Source organism: Apis florea, unplaced genomic scaffold (genome assembly GCF_048593485.1).
Source record: "Apis florea isolate Af1SG1 unplaced genomic scaffold, ASM4859348v1 contig_3170_pilon, whole genome shotgun sequence".
In the NCBI taxonomy this organism is placed as follows: Eukaryota; Metazoa; Arthropoda; class Insecta; order Hymenoptera; family Apidae; genus Apis; species Apis florea.
The window spans coordinates 7,714,632-7,732,206 of record NW_028256714.1 but is presented as its reverse complement, the minus strand read 5'-3'; the positions used below and the strand labels follow the sequence as shown (position 1 = coordinate 7,732,206).

Sequence of the window (17,575 nt, the reverse complement as noted above, 5' to 3'; positions counted from 1 at the left end):
GATAATTTTTCTTCTTCTATTTTAAAATACAAATACCAGTACAAATTAGTTTCTTAATTATATTTGAGACACGCGTTCAATACGGATATCAGTCGTTATTTTAATGTAATATTATAGAAATGATTAGACTCAATACATTTTAGTATTTTCTAAGTTGGATACTATTTTCTTCGAACGAACAAATGATGAAATATCGTATTTTCGTATAAGACAATATATTCGATAATATAATTATTGGAAAATGAAAATCTTTCAGATCGATCGACATGCGCACTTTTTTTATGATATGTACGACAACGTATGGATATAAACACTTAAACACGTCAGGAATACTCGAACGAACCTTCGATGACTCTGACGAAAGCTGGTTATCACTACTCCAGCCTTGCTGGAAACCTGATCGTGCTGGAAGTTGCCTTGTTGGGAAGACATTTCGATTTCTTGAATCGATCGTCTGCTCGCCCAATAATTCTGTAAAAATGAAATAATATATTGAATATTTAATTTTATTTCAATCCATAGCATTGTATCGATAATTCAAGTATTCGAAAATATATTGTTACTGAAATTATTTACATTTTCATATAAAAAGTTTAATTATATGTTATGTTCTTTATAATTAGATTAAAAATATATAATTAGATTAAAAACGATAATTTTAAAAATTTATCGTTACAAAAACTTTTTGTTAGGAATAGTATAAAAAAAAAAATATATTATAAATTTTTTAAAGATGTTTTTATGCTTTATTGTGCAATAAGTTTTAATTTTTGAATTATATGAAAATATTTTTCAAGCTATACATTATATAGTCTAGTGTTCACGCTATATAATATGTTAGGCAATTGCATTTTTATATAAGTTTTTTACCAATTCAATGAAAGCATCATTTAAATCATTTTTCAATAATTTTTTATTTAATTTTATTAGTTAGGTTATATATATAGCATATTCCGTTTTTGTTGCAGAAATAATCTATTTCATTATTTTAATGATACTGAAAAAGATTATATTTGTACTTTTGCAAAAATTAATTCATTATTTATTTATAATTCATATAAAATTAAAAAATTCTAATTATATTATATTTTTAATTATATTAATTTATTTAAATATGTTTTTTTATTGTTATAAACATTCTATTCTGCATGATAAATTATTTAAACGTATATAAATTTTCATACGCAAAATCAAAATACGCTTATTTTTATATTATTTTATATCATTTTTATAAAGAATCTCATAAATGTTTCTTATTATAATTATAAGTGAAGTATTATTATTGAAAATCATTGCAACATAGATATTCATTTTGTGGCAAGAAATGATAAAATACTTTGTTTCGTACTAAATTGCAAATTTTTTTGCGAAAAAAAAAATAAAACATAATATTTTAAATTACATTGAAGACAAATGTATTTTATTTCATAAGATAAAATGCTTTTCATAAAATATTATAAAGTATTATAAAATGGAACATAAATATCACAAACATTTAAAGAATCTAATATAAATCTTATAATTATATCGTTTAAGTCAATATAATATGTGAAAAATTTTGTGAAAATTAATTTATTATTTAAAATTATTCAAATCAAAAAAGAAAAATTTTCAAAAAATTCATTCAACTAATCCTATAAACAAACTTTGTTATATATTTAGAATTTTATCTGAATAATAAAATAAATTAGAAAGTACATAAAAAAAATCAAATAAATAAAAACAAATTCAAAAACTTTCATAAAGAATTTCGAACTGGATACAAAGCAAATTATAAATGTATAAAATAATCATTAAATTTATTTAGACATGCAGAATTTAAATTTGTAAAGATCTTAGCTATTAAATTTTAAATAAATAAAATAGAACATTTTCAATTTATTATTTTAAAAATATTAAATGTATGTTATGATATTTAAGAAAAAAATATGAAAAAATACTAAATATTTCAAATGTAGAAAAAAGAAACATAAGATACTTAAAACACTCATAAAATATTCAAAACAAGAGAAAATATTCAATAAAAATTATTACATATATTTCTTTAGAAGATTAAAAAAAACATTTTAAATTTATTTAATATGTAATTACATTTACATATCAAACAATTACAATCAATCGCTATTTTAATTATGAACAAATATATTAAAATTTTCACATTAAATAAATAATTGATTATCACTTCAAAAAGAAATATAAATAATTATATATAATTAAGAATATTTAATAAAAAAATTTAAAAAAATAAAATATTTCATACCTACAATACCTTAAATATATATATAATGTTAAATACAAATTTAACAATTTAAATGTATAAATATAAATTTGTAATAAAATTTATTTTAACATACTCCAGTTATTGTAGAAATTGAGCTACTCCTTACAGTAGCTGCAGGTGCAGAAGCAATCGATGCTCTATGTTCACTTTGATGTTTTTGTTGACTCTGTAGACTTTGTTGAATTTGTTTAGGAGATTGAGGTTGCATTGATGAAATACTAGTTTCAATTTCTTTTGCTGTTTGTTTTTCTTTTTCTTGTTTGCTTATTTCAATTTTGATTATTTCAGCATCTTTTTCTTTTGGTGCTGGAACAGTACTTGCTTGTACTTTCTCTTTTATTTGTTTTGATGTTTCAGGTTCAGAGTGCTCGTAGGTAAATTGTTCATCTAAAAACATTATTATACACTTGTGAAATATAAATTCAATGGTCAATCTAATAATGTATTATAAACAACAAATTAACGTAATTATATATTATATGTATACGAGATGATTCACATTGTTTGCTATTTTTGGGAACTATAAAAAATCTCTTATACTTATTGAAATATAAAAAAAAAATTAGTTGATATTTACCATAGTTTTTAAAAAAATGTTTTACATGCCACTTTATGATCATTCTGTACATATCATTAAGAAACCATGTATCGGAAAATATTTGAATTTTTCCAGCAAGTCTTAAGATTTATCAATAATCATGATAAAAGTTATAACTTTAAATTACAATTTAAATATAACAATCTGTGTTTTATTTAAATTTTATATTAATTTAAATTTTCTAAATACGGAATACTTTACAAATTTTGAATTTTTAATGGAACACTTTGATTATTTTGTAGAATAAGCAAATATAAATAATAAATAAAATAAATGTATATAAATTTAAGTATTGGTCTTAATAATAAAATAAGTCATGTTTGAATTCAAACATGTTTGAATTTATCAGTTTACTTATTCATTTTCAGATTAATTTTAATTATTTTTCACAAAAGACATTCATTCTTCATGGAGTATCTTATAGAAAAAGATACCAATTTCAAAGATTGCTCAGTTATAATTTCAAGATATTATTATATATATATACTTTCGTGACTTGCAATTAACATTTATATTTTGTTAATATAAATATATTGATGATATAAAAAACAAAAATTATCTATATTTGTGACATTAATAAGCGAACTTTCTATTTCTTAAATATATCTGCGAAAGCATTTAACAAACAAATCTAAGTTTGAATTCAAAAGTTAAATCTTCATTTTTATGTTATTTATCTGATTCTTTATTTAATTTTAGTTTAAATAGGAAATATTTCATGATGATTTGTATTTGATTACATAAAACAGACCTAACCAAACTTTCTTTCTCGCCATTGCTTCACGATTCCTACTGCCAATAAGTCATTATTTTATGTTCCATATGTGATTATAAATATATGTGTATAATTATATAACATCTCGCTCTATCCTTCTTCAACATTATAAGGAATAGTGGAATGGTAGAAAAAGAGTTATATTCAATTCACTTCAGACATATTGCAAATAAATATCGTGATCATCATTTTTTTAATTCTATTGTGCGCATTTTCCAGTGACAAAAAATTTAATTTTATTAAAATATGTTTATATATTAATTCATCATCTGCAAACTTGAGAATTCACTGCATGAATCAGGCATCGACAAACTACAAGAGCCAGAACGAAAATAACGAGTAAACTGAGATAGTAGCATTCACTACGATTAGAACATTGAAATTTGTCTTAAGTATAAGAATTCGAAATCAGATTTCGATTAGTAATCTGCATCTGTATCAAAAATGACAAAATCCATTGAAGACACGTTGAAACTCATACTTGAAAAGTTAATCAAACTTGAGGAAAGTATAATAAAAAACTCTGAAGAAATTAAATATCTAGCTCAAAAACTAGAAAAGCAATCTATTGCCAAAGATGATTCTACTAGTATGATTACAGAAGCAATTAATAACAATTGTATCAAACTATTGGAAAACCCTAAGAAAACAGAAATAGAAGCGATCGTCAATCAAAGCACATCACAAAACGTTCATTCAGAATTTGAGAACCATCAACTACATATTGATGAGTCAGAAATCGTTAATAGTTTGCATCAGAATAATACAATTTCAAATACGGCAGAGAACAGTAAAAGAGAATTAAAGAATAGAAAACAAGAAAACAAAACAAAATCATATAATTTGATCGATGTTGAACAAACAGCCAAATATAAGTTATGGAAAAAAAAAGTATCCAAAATAACAGTTGAAAAACCAATTGTAGATCAACTGGTAAAAATATCAACATCTGAAGCAGAAAATACGGAGGAAGATTCATTTGATGATGTACCTTTAGAACAAAGATTAAAAATAAAATGTGATAAATGTGGTAAAGTGGGACATATAAAGAACAAATGTGAAAAATTTAAGATTTAGTAAACATAACAAAAGAAATATTTAAGCGAAAAAATAACAAACAAAACAAAAAAATTAATGTCCTGAAACGAAATAATGCAACAAAAAGAGAAATCATCCGATTTTAGAATTACAGTATATCAAATACCAAATACAAAGAATAGCAAGAAAAAGAAACTTATTTCTTAATGTAGAAATAAATAAAATAAAAAAATCATTAATAAAAACGAGCAATTAACTAATTAACTAATAAACAGATTAAAATATTTTACATGGACAGTGATATCAAAACAGTCTAATTAATAAAAATATCCTTCATTTGATACTTTCTTCATAATAGAAAATGAAATAATTGACTTATCTAAAAAATAATTGTAATTGACTTTCTTTAAAAATATTAACATAAAAATTTAACAAAAAAAAATATATATTTGAAAAAAAATATCTCATTCCATTGAAATGACAACAAACTAAGAAACAATAAGATTTTAAAGAATAAATTCTGTGAACATAAAGAATAAATTCTTGACTATAATAAGATATTTATATTAAAAATAAATGCATCAAACGATAGATCATATCATCTCAAGAAAAATATCTATATTGTTATATTTCACGAATCTTTAATGATGTCGAGAAAAACTATATAATAGAAAAAAAATTATTTGTAATAGTTTGGACAACCAAAAGACAATATTTGTTAGAATAAAAATTTATAAATCAAAATGGCTAAAAATAGTAATATATTCATACATGGCAGTTGCATGCTTACATTAAAAAAGTATTGTTCGCATTTATTGCTCAGATACGACTGACTTAATGATAACCAGCATCATTCTAATTCGAGGAAATCTATAACAAATATATGCTCATCAATCTCTGATTATCAATATTTTTAATAATATCTTTCTGATCATTAGCTCAAGAAAAATTTCCTCTAATTTGGAATTGTCACAATTCAACCACAAAAATATTATTGGTTATTATCATACCCCTCCAGGAAACCGAAAAGGGATTTTTTGAGGACACGAGCGTCACTATGGAAAGAGTTTAATTAGCACTTGTTACGAATACGTTGTACTCTGTCCGCAACCATTAATTTCTTTATAACTACGCATTGTGATCGTCTATCACATTGAGATGAGTGAGAGATCCAATTCTGATATATCGTATCGTATCTGTAATACAATTCACTTATTGTTAAGAAAATATATCATAGTCACAAGCAACTTCTACATACATAAATATATATCTCAGTTGAAAAATTTCAACACGCATATACAGACATCTAACGATCCATCAACACTTTCGCAGGCGCGAATAAATATTTTTGCTATATATAAAATATCATATAATAATACTATTATATAATATTACTACTTTTCTTTATAAGAAAATAAGAAAAGTTATTCAAAATATTAATTTATAATAAAATTATAATTAATTTATAATAAAAATCATCAAAATCGAAGACATTTACTTTCTAAATAATAAAAAAAATTATCATTTTTATAATTATATATATCCATAAAAAGCTTGTATCCGGAAAATCTGTGGAATGCCCAAATTTTTTTATAGATAGATATTTACATATTTTTGTTTATCATTAAAAATATTATAAGATTTAATTCGCATTAAACACGAAATAAATAATGATATTTCGAATTTATAGCAATATTGATTAGTATATAAATAAGATTTGCCAGAAATATTTAACATTTTCCGATATTCGAGATAATAGATAATAATAGATTAGATTATAAATTTTTAACACATTAATATATTTAAATATTAATATATTTTTATTAATTATTAATTAATATTATCTGTTATCGATAAATGACTTCTAATTTTTATTGTTAATTATAAGAAAGTTTTTTATTAATTATTAGAAAAAAATAATTTTGTATTATTAATAGATTTATATATATGATATATACTATATTAGTGAATCACTATAATATCATGAAAGAAGATAAATGCACATAAAATAATAAATTGAACAATATAGAATAATATTTTTTCGTATGCAATTTTATTTCCAAATAATTCAATAATTAAATATTCATAGAATACATTTAACTGCACTGTAAATTATTTTTTTGTTATATGTACCTATATATGATACATTTTTATATTTTGTAAATTTATATTTTTTCTTATATATACGTATGTATAATACATAACTTTACGAATATCTTGTTTCGATTTGTTATTATTTTTAAGTTAAACTTTCAGATTTTACTTTTGCTATCGATATGGCAACATACAATAATCGAGAATATGTTGATATTCGTATGTTAAGCGCGTGTACCAGAAACACATCTATTTAATTATTTCATTATTATAGAGATCAAAATCGTTAATATTCGGAAAGAAGAATGATTCGAAAAACGAAGTAAATATTTAGAGAACATGGGTCTTTCTTTCATAAATACAGCATTTGTTTTTAATTGAAAAAAATTAAAGGATCAAATTTTGCAAATAGAAAAAATTCTAAAATTAAACAATTTATTTTTAGAAAATATACAAGTATACAAATTGTTTCTCGTTTCTCGTTTATTACGTTGTCATATCGACAGAAGATAAAGATTGAAAGTTTGACTTGGAAATAATAAATTATGATATTTATATATACAAACGCAAGAAACTTATAGTATAATTAAATGTACTCTATATTATCAAATCTTTGATATTATTATTAATAATTATTAATAAGTTAGTTAATAATAACTTAATAAAGTTTCATATGAAAAAATATGATTTTAGATTTTTAATTTATTTTGATAATTATTCAACATAAGAAATTCTCATTGATTTTAATAATTTTTGGATATGTTATAGAAATCAATATTTTGAATAATTTTTTTTCTTTATATCGCTGCTCAACTTTAGTTTTCAAGATAATTATAAAAAAATAGATTATTACTATTATATATTTATATAGAATTTTTCTCATATATCACGTACATATTCATAGTTGTGTATGTATAAACATATACATATGTGATTGTCATTTATTTTTTATTAATTTAGCAACATAGCAACAGCAATTAAAACGTATGAATTAATCAAAAATCTACTTCCACATGAATTATGATGGACTCAAAATACTTCAAATCCAATACTTGAATATTATATTTCACAATAACTATCATTTTACAATAGATAATAATAGATAAATGGCTAATTGTAAGTTTATACATTTGCAATCATGGATGCATATAAGGGAAATTCTATATAATAATGGCAATCTTTTTTTATAAATATCTCGAAAATTAAGACGACAATATGTAAAGAAAAAAATTCATATTCGAAATCTTGTTCTCTAACATGTTCAAAAATCGGCAAAAATCCTAATTCCGAATAATTATTTTCTTCATATAAATAAATAAATATATTTACTTCACTTTCTACCAGTGAAATTTTTTAATAAGACTGCCTGTGTGCTTTTTGAGACATGCATTTATTCTTCTAACATCGCATAATAAGTGATTTGAATATTTAAAATCGTGATTCTATTATACAAATAAGAAAAGTCTATTAAAATTAATAACTATAAGAATAATTATTTTTACTTATAAAATCATCTTAAAAGTCAAGACTGAAAGATAAAATATTTTCAAAATTATTAATTGTCTTAATAAAATATTATATAATATATATATAATACCTAATTTATTTGTATGCACACTATTATTTTCTTACTATTGAAAATGCTTCATTTTGACATGCATTGAATTAATATGATAAAATCAAAAATATGTATAATCAGAATAGACGATCTTTTTCTATAAAATTTTTTTCCAGCAATATTGAATAGTACTTTCAATATACGTTTGTATATGTAAATCTAAAAAAAATTATATAACAATTGTTACCCTTTTTGGGGGGATCCGTTGCTACAGGTGTATCTGTTTCTTCTGAGGCACCACGTGAATAAGTACCCTCTTGTGGACTTCGATCTGATCCAGAACCTGATCCGGAACCCGTTGATCCAACTAACGTAACGGAGCTAAGATTACTTGGAGAGGAAGGTGCACTTATTACTGTATTATCTGTAATATAATTATATATTTTTAATATCTATATATTTTTATATTATGTAATATTTCATTAATCATATTATGAAATATTTGTTGTAATAAATATTGAATAAATTGAAATAATAAATTAGAAAATGTCTTTTATAAAAAATAATGTGATCTAAAAGATGCATTTATGATACAAGTATTTCATTAAAATTAATACTTATATAATTAATATTTATATAAAAATTAATTTCTTCTGAAAGAAATTTTATAAGAGAAAAAAATCAATTTTATAATTTTTATTAATTTAATTTTTTTACAAAAAAATTATTCGATTTACAGTTATTTTATGGTTTCTATAATTTCTTAAGATGATTTAGCGACAAAAATGTGAAAAATTTCTTACCTGTCAGAGTTTCAGAACTTGATGAAACCGCAATTACTTTTGGTATTGTTAAATGACAACCATCATCTTCTTCTTTTTTGTCCACGCGAATGCTAATCTTCCGTGGTGTAGCGGGAGATTGAGAATCAATGGATGCAGAAGACGATTGTATAGTAGGACTTCGTTTTATAATCGGAGGAGCTTCCGAAATTAAACCTAACTGTTGCTCTTCATCTACTAAAATAGGCATTTATAATTATTACTAATAATACAAAATAATATAAATCATAGAATAATTTTAAATATATTTATTTATTTAATAATATAAACTAATATTTAATAATATCGATTAATTTAATAATAAAAAAATTATTAATTACGAAATATTTGAATAATCGTATATGCGATTATTAGATTTAATAATCTTTTTCTTTAATGATTTAATTAAGAGATAAATTTATAATACAATTTAAATTATATGTTGTTAAAAAATAAATCACTTCAGTAAAATATAAAATATAATAATATTTCTGAAATTATTTTTAGAAAGAAATATTCTTGCATCATATAAGAATATTAAAAATTATAATCTATGTAGTTAAATATTAGAAATATATAAAAAAGACACTTCTAATAATTTAATTCAAATATCAAATTTCATAAATAAAAAATTTTTTCTAAAAATATTTCATTTATTGTAAAATAAATTTTAAATTTTAATTCCTTCATATTTAGTATCATATTAAATTAAGTATTGATAATTATTTATTATTGCAATGTATATATAAACTAATACTACATTTTATATTTTAATTAAAAAATGTACCTTTTTTGTATCCACTTCGCCAATATCCCTTTGAATTAAGGGTATATCCAGAGTAATCATAGGAACTTCTTATTTCACGACTATCACTTATTTCAGATCCATATCCTATATACCATAAAAAATATGTTAATAGCTACACTATGTATAGATATTAGAAATATAGTATAAATATTATTCAATAATTATTCATTAAATATGGATATTAATGATTAAATAAGATTATAAATTAAAAAATGTTATACCAGAAACTGAACTATCTCCACTAATTCTTCGTGGTGAAAAGCTACTTCTTCTTCTATCATCTACATGCAATGTAGAATCTGTTGTAGTTACTCCCAATACATCTAGAGATCTAGACATATAATTATATGTAGTTATAAATGTATGAAAATTAGAAAAAATAATGTTTAAATTATATTTTACATCTTTATACAATTACAATTTTTTTTATATTTGCACAAAGAATTATTCTAACATATAAAAATAATATATGTATTAATTTATCATTTATTCTAATATATATTAATATAAATTAATTTATATTTTTTTGAATAATATTTAATATACTCAACTTTAATATAGAATAATTTTATGATTTTTTGTTATCAGTATATTTTTAAATAACTTTTTATTTAATTACATATAATCTGAAGTCAGCTCTAGTATCCAAGATATATTCGCAAAAAGTTTTTGGTATTAAATATGATTAAAAAGTTCATGTCATTTAATTTTCTTATTCTGCTTATTTCGTTGTAAGAAATATTCGATTATAAAAATATTTTTTGAATTCATTGATATATTTATTCCTAATATCTATGGCAATTTTTAATTATATCGATTTTATAGAATCGAATCTGTTAAATATCTAAACTAGATAAATGGCTAAAATAGTAATATTTGTATACTTGTTATATCATGTTTATATAAATACACAATCACATATTATCGCTATTATGAATGCATGCTTATAACTAAAATTTAAATGTAACAATAATATTTTTGAAAATAATTCAAAAACTAAGACTATCTGCGGATTACGTATTAAGAAAAAAATTGTTCAGAATTATTAATAACATATTTATTAAATATTATAAAATAATTTCATATTAATATATCAAATATATTATTCTTTTATATCAAAATTCAAGTATACATTTATTAAATAATTGAATTGAATTTAAAAAAAAAATTAATAAAATTTATTTAATGTTATTATTTTTTCAATATCAGAAGATCGTCTTAAAAATAAATATAGATAAATAATAAATTGAACTTACACTAAAGAACCAGTAGGCATCTCAGAATCTGGTGGTTCGGCTTCATAAAAGACTTTTTTCAGAGCTTCGAGCACAGTGACACCATCGGTAAATACTCGATACGTTAACAAAAATGTATTAAGAAAATCAATGCTGAGAAATCTTAAATCTGTTAGTCGTTGAAGTAGACGCTCAGGAGTGGCTGATCGAATTTGCGGGACCTTACAAGAATTTAAAGTTCTACTGAATCTGATGTCTACATCATCTTTGAACAATTTAGGATCATTCCGGATGGATTGAGGCATCGTGACGGAACTAGTATCCGACAACGAGCCCCGAAGCAAATCATTGAAATGAACGTTATCCATGCACTGACTGATATCGCTGATCCACGCAGCTTTTTCCTGTAATTATAAATTTAAATTTTTAGATTAATTTTGAAATGATCATATTATTACAATTGATTTAATTGATTTCAGTGTCGTTTTAAAATTATATAAAATATTAATTTTCTTTATGAATATATATTGTTAGATATATTGTTCATGGCACACTTTTAGAGAGTTGATTCTAAAAAGCAAAACGAATACAAAAATATATAGAAATATCAATTGATATTTATTAAAACAATTGAAGTTCGTACGTATTAAATGAAGCAAAACAGAGATTAAACAAACTTGATGTAACGGAAACAAAGCGATCTCACACTATTTTCATTTCGTTTTGTTTAATGCATTTTGGTGTCTAGAATCTATTTTATAAAAATGTTCCATAAATATATTAATACTTTGTATATATACAGCTTCAAAAAATATTTATCTCTTAAAAAATTTTTTTAAAATTTAATGATTTTTAACTTTTTTTTTAGAAATTAAAAGAATTAGTTTATTAAATGATTTATAAAAAAATTGTTAAAAAATTTTTTGAAAATCATGAAAAAAATAGTGAAATAATGAAAATTAAAAATATAAATGATCTTTTAAATTTATAGATTTATGTACGTATTTTATTAGACTTATATATATATTAAAAATTTCATCGAAATTTATATTCATAACGAGCTATAAATAAAAAGATAAAGATAATGAAAAAGTTTTTCATGACTTTCACGACGGTTTAAAAATCTAAAAATTTTATTATTTTTCAATGCTGCTTGCTTCTGCATCAATCAATTTGAATGAAATTTTCATCCTATATATATTTAACAAAAATATATTATTCACAAAATATATATTTCAAATTTTCATTAAAAAAAAAGTTGAAAAAAGTATTTTTATTATTTTCTTCAAGATTTTGACAAACTACAATTTTTTTTATATATCATCTAGTAATCTGTCTAACTTCTCAAAAAACTCAAGTCCAATTTTAAAAAAGTTATTGTGCCTTAAAAGTATTTTTTAAAATCATTTCATGTTACGTATATATGAAATTTAATTTCAAATGAAATTTTTATTTTATGTATATTATTTTTCTTCAAAAAATGTTGAAGGATTAACTTTTCATATACTCTTATTCATATATCTATATAAATTATTCATATATTTAAAAGCAATTATTAAAAATAAATAATGTAAATAATTATAGATAAATTGGTAATAAATATAATAGGTAATAATAGATAATACCTGAATAGTAGGAGCTACGAGATGTACTATAACTTGAGTTCCACCAGATTTCAAATCGAGTATAATTTTGAAGTCACGATTCTGTACTTGACTACTGGCAGTTCCGCTACCACTACCGCTGCTCTCACTGATACCGCTGGACATCGAACATACTGACAGTTCTAAAATCAGTTTGTATTCATAGCAATATTATATTAATTATATGTAAAGTTAACACACTTTTGCACAAGACAGCTCATCCACTGCTTGGAATGTCGTTGCAGTCCCAAAGCTGAAGAAGCTTGAAGCGTTGCAAATAAATGTAAAGAAATTAGAAATAGAAAAAGCAGTTTATGGGAAAGCTAACTTATTTAAAGAAAAAAATAAAAAATTTAAAGTATATAAAAGTATATAAAAGTATATTAAAGTGAATTTATGATAATTTTTATAAAAAAAAGAAGAAAAATAAAAAATACATAATATTATAATTAAATAATATGTTCTTAAAGAAAATAAGATAAAGATATATAAATAAAATTACTTTTTAATTTGATAACATTGTAAAGATAAATATTTAAAACTATGTTTTTCTTACTGATTTCAATGAATTTAAAATATGTTGTTAAAATCATTTTAAATAACTCTTTCCTATATATTATTCCTTTACTATTCGACTTTTGTTAGCTCCAACCTGTTCCTGGAGTTATGAAATATAGTAATAAAAATGATTATTATGAAGTTCGTTATTGACAAGTTTAGCAAGAAGATCAAAGACAAAGTCCAAAGCTAATGACGGTCCACATTATCACTAAACTTACAAATTTGGAAAAAGTTCTAAGTTCAAAAAGTTCTGAACATTCTTGTACTTTGATAGTTCTTGTTATTTCTAGTGTCTTCCTAGTTCGAACCGTTCTGGTTCTAATTCTATCCTTCTTGAAGTTATATCCTTTGTTAGTTTTTAAGATCTCCCAAAGACTCTGAAATCTCTTCTATGTTCATCTCGTCTTGTGGGTCTTCAGTGAGGTATACAAGTGTCCAATAACGCTATGAACTAATCCCTATGAACTGATTAAGCAACATCTCCAATCCAAAGAAGCTCCCTAATAAGTCTGAAGGGCTATGCCACTTACAGGTCTGTTGTTTTCCCAGGAAGCAGTTCCATACGTGCAATAATTCTTTTCAGGTAAGATGTGTCGTCTCAGGTTCCAAGATTATATTGACACTCCAACCGTACCGAATTGTTTCTAGATATGTAAAACGAATTGTTACCAAAATTTTCTCTCAAAAATGCATTGTCTTTGCAGCGTCCTGTGCTATTTGTTAGTATCTAGATACTATTTGTTCAGTGTTTGAACAATTTTAGTTTTCAAGTCAAATTCATTCGGTTTTATTTTATTTTTAAAAATTTTTTAATAAACTTAGTTTTATAATTGATAATATATAATATATTTCGCCTCTTGTTATAATGTTATGTTATTATTTGAATTTTTTATATATAATTCTTTTTTATAAGAATGTTAAAATTTTTATTTAGAATTCAGAATTTACGAATTTATTCATAATGAATAGATATGCATAATAATTCGCAATCTAATGAAATTATATGAATTTTTAAATATATATATATAATCAAAATAAAAAGTGTGAAAAAACAATATCATTTTAAATTCAGTACATTCTTTAAGTACATATTTTAAACGTTTACATTAATCTAATCTATAATTAATTTTTAATATATCCATTAATTTTTTTATTATTTAAATTAAGTTATAAGAATATAGTCACTATTATACAATAAACCAATCAAGTCTAATCTAATGTATAATTAGTCAATTATCATTCAATCATATTTCTCTTTATTATATTTAGATTATATAAAAAAATTTGACTTGATAAATTTTTATGATTTATATAGGAATCGTTGTTAGGCATTCATGATAAATATATTCAAAGTTCAAAAAGTTTTTTTATAAAATCTCAAAAAAATTAAAGTTATATATACATTAAAAGCATACATTAAAATCGTTATTTAGTAATAAATTTAGTAATAAATAGGAAAAGTTATTTAAAATGATAACATATTTCAAAATTATTGAAATCGATAAGAAAGCTATATTTTCGAATGATTAAATATAAGATTGTAAGTAATAAAAAAAAAATTACATTAGAAGTTAAAATTATGCTATATTTTGAATAGTAAATATAATATTCGAAAAAATTTAAAACTCTTAAAAAGATTGAAAATTAAATTCTAATCGATAATTAAAAATTAATTAAATAAATATTTTTCAAAATAATATGAATAATAAATATATAACTAAAATCAAGAAAATTTCAAGATTTTTAAAGAACTTGAAAATTAAAATAATCGACAACTAAATAAATATTAAAATAAATCTTTCTTAAAATTTTCAAAAAATACTTTCCAACTTAGACTTAATTATATAATAATTTAAGCATTACTGAATAAATATATTGCCATTAGAAACTGCTAGAATGCTTTAAAAAATTTATATTTACGTATATAACATTATACGATCCACTATAAATAAAATATATAATATAATTATAGTGTAAAAAATTAAGCAGAGCATAGAATCGCATGATGAAATTCTAAAAAGCTTTAATTAAAGAATAATAATATTTTTAATACCGTCATCATCCGCAGTACCCTGGTCATTAGGATCCTCCACTAACACCGCATCGGAAAGAGGTATTTTTCCAATTTGTGGAACAAGATTCAAACGACCATCATCGTCTGATTGACGAGTCGTCAATAACAAATGATTAGAAAAAAGGAAGCATTGTCTAATTACTTCCTTATCTCCACTTTTCCCTCCGAAAGTTGCGCTCAATCTACTTCGCGCTCCTTTTGGCTTATCTAAAATTTGGATGAGTGTACCTAAAAAAAGTAACGATATATTATAATATATAAAAAAAAAATGTGATGCTTTTATAGAATATAATATTTAATTAATATAAATTAATATTAAAAATTTGAAATATTGAAACTTGATTTGAAAAAATTTATTAATTTTAAGAGTTATAAGCAATTTTATTTATAAATTTAAGTTTGTCTTAAATATGGAAACAGAATAAAACGGAATTCTGATGAAGATATACATTCTGTCTATATTCACTTTGTTTTATCTATCTACAAACTTCAATTTTTTATATTTTAATAAATAAATCTCAATATTTTTATATCAATTTTTGTGTTTCAATTTTTAGAATGAATCTCTAAAGTTTCCATGAATATATCAACAACTTTGTGAAGAATTAATTTTACAGAAAGTAAAAATAAATGCATCACAAGTACTTTAACTATTCACTCAAAATTCTATGTGAAAGTTTATAATTAATTAAAATTTAAAAAAATAAAAATAGTATCAATTGCGAAAAGAAACAAATATAAATATAAATTTTAAATATAAAAAAAAATTATATTTTAATTATTACATTTTTTTATTCTGTTTATGTCTACATAAAATTGGTATAAGTGTAATAATAATAAAAAATATTAAAATTACATATACAAAGATATACCTGATATCCTTGATTCCTAACTTGATACGCAACTATTTGTATATTTTTTAGTCCTTTTTTTTTTTGACGCATATATAAATATAATAAAGCATTTGACACATATATAAATGTTGTCATACAAAAATCTATGTGATCACATTTTTAAGATATGCTGAATTATTCATCAATCAACTCGTATATAATTGTATTTATTTGTTCCTTCTCTTAATCCTACGTAACAATCTCTAATGTTTTTCAACCAAAAGTTTTTAAAACTATCTTCTTTAATATTGTTAAGCGTTATAAACATAGAAAATCCATAATTTCGATAATAAAAATACCATGAAAATAACTAATCACAGATGGGGTTTTTCTGTATACTATACTTAAAGGTGAAAGAACGTTTGCGTAGTAGCCATGTGATACGATTACAAACACGAGGAATCAGGGCCGTGTTAACAAACTGAGTTTAATATCCATAATCTTTTCTATTATTTTGTACAAGTTAAAATTTAAAGATATCAAAAATTTATATTCTACAATATAAATAATTTGCATTATTATCTTTTTATAAATATAATATTATATATGTAAATATGTAAATGTATAATTTACATTTTTATTCAATTCAAAATCTAGAATTCTCTGATTGAAAATCATGTTACATTTTAAAACAGATTTTATATTTGTATCTTATTAAATAAAATCCTTAAAATAAATCTAAAAGTAAAATATTTTTTAATATTCTAAAAATATTTTTTACATATTTTCAACATTTTATGACAGTCCTGATAATAATTATGGCGCATGATCAAACAATTTCAGCGTAGAAATACACACAATCCCATCGATTCTCAAATACTAAGCGCGCTTGCGCCACTGACCACGAATTTTCACTTTTTATGATTTTTCCTATGAAATTTTCAATACACTATTCAAATATTATTAACTCAACTAAGATTTTTATTAAGGTAGTGAAAAATTTTTTATCGATTTTCTTGATACAAATAAGATAAAAAAGAGACAAAAAATGGAAATATTAAAATTTTTATATTCTGATGAAAGAAAAAATAAATTTAATTAAATATTTGAATATATTGATAGTCGAAAGAATGAAAAAAATAATGATATTAATAATGAATTATAATTAATAAAAGCAACTATTTCTGATTAATGAAATATGTAATATATAATAAAAAAAAGAGAAAATAAATTCTCTTTGTTTTCTTCGTTAATCA

General features: G+C 22.0%; 1 protein-coding gene across 1 annotated transcript in view; it reads right to left on the bottom strand.

The window, feature by feature from the left end:
- The window catches only part of LOC100866609 (ras-specific guanine nucleotide-releasing factor 1), a 135,741-nt gene that overhangs the window by 9,259 nt on the left and 108,907 nt on the right, over positions 1-17,575 (bottom strand). The window contains exons 12-21 of the mRNA XM_086910168.1: positions 15,466-15,714; positions 13,053-13,113; positions 12,834-12,969; positions 11,230-11,612; positions 10,195-10,304; positions 9,953-10,057; positions 9,148-9,363; positions 8,592-8,768; positions 2,355-2,668; positions 344-471 (exon numbers count right to left, since the gene is read on the bottom strand). Of these exons, the coding sequence (XP_086766294.1) occupies positions 344-471; positions 2,355-2,668; positions 8,592-8,768; positions 9,148-9,363; positions 9,953-10,057; positions 10,195-10,304; positions 11,230-11,612; positions 12,834-12,969; positions 13,053-13,113; positions 15,466-15,714 (1,879 nt within the window). The remainder of the gene's footprint in view (positions 1-343; positions 472-2,354; positions 2,669-8,591; positions 8,769-9,147; positions 9,364-9,952; positions 10,058-10,194; positions 10,305-11,229; positions 11,613-12,833; positions 12,970-13,052; positions 13,114-15,465; positions 15,715-17,575) is intronic.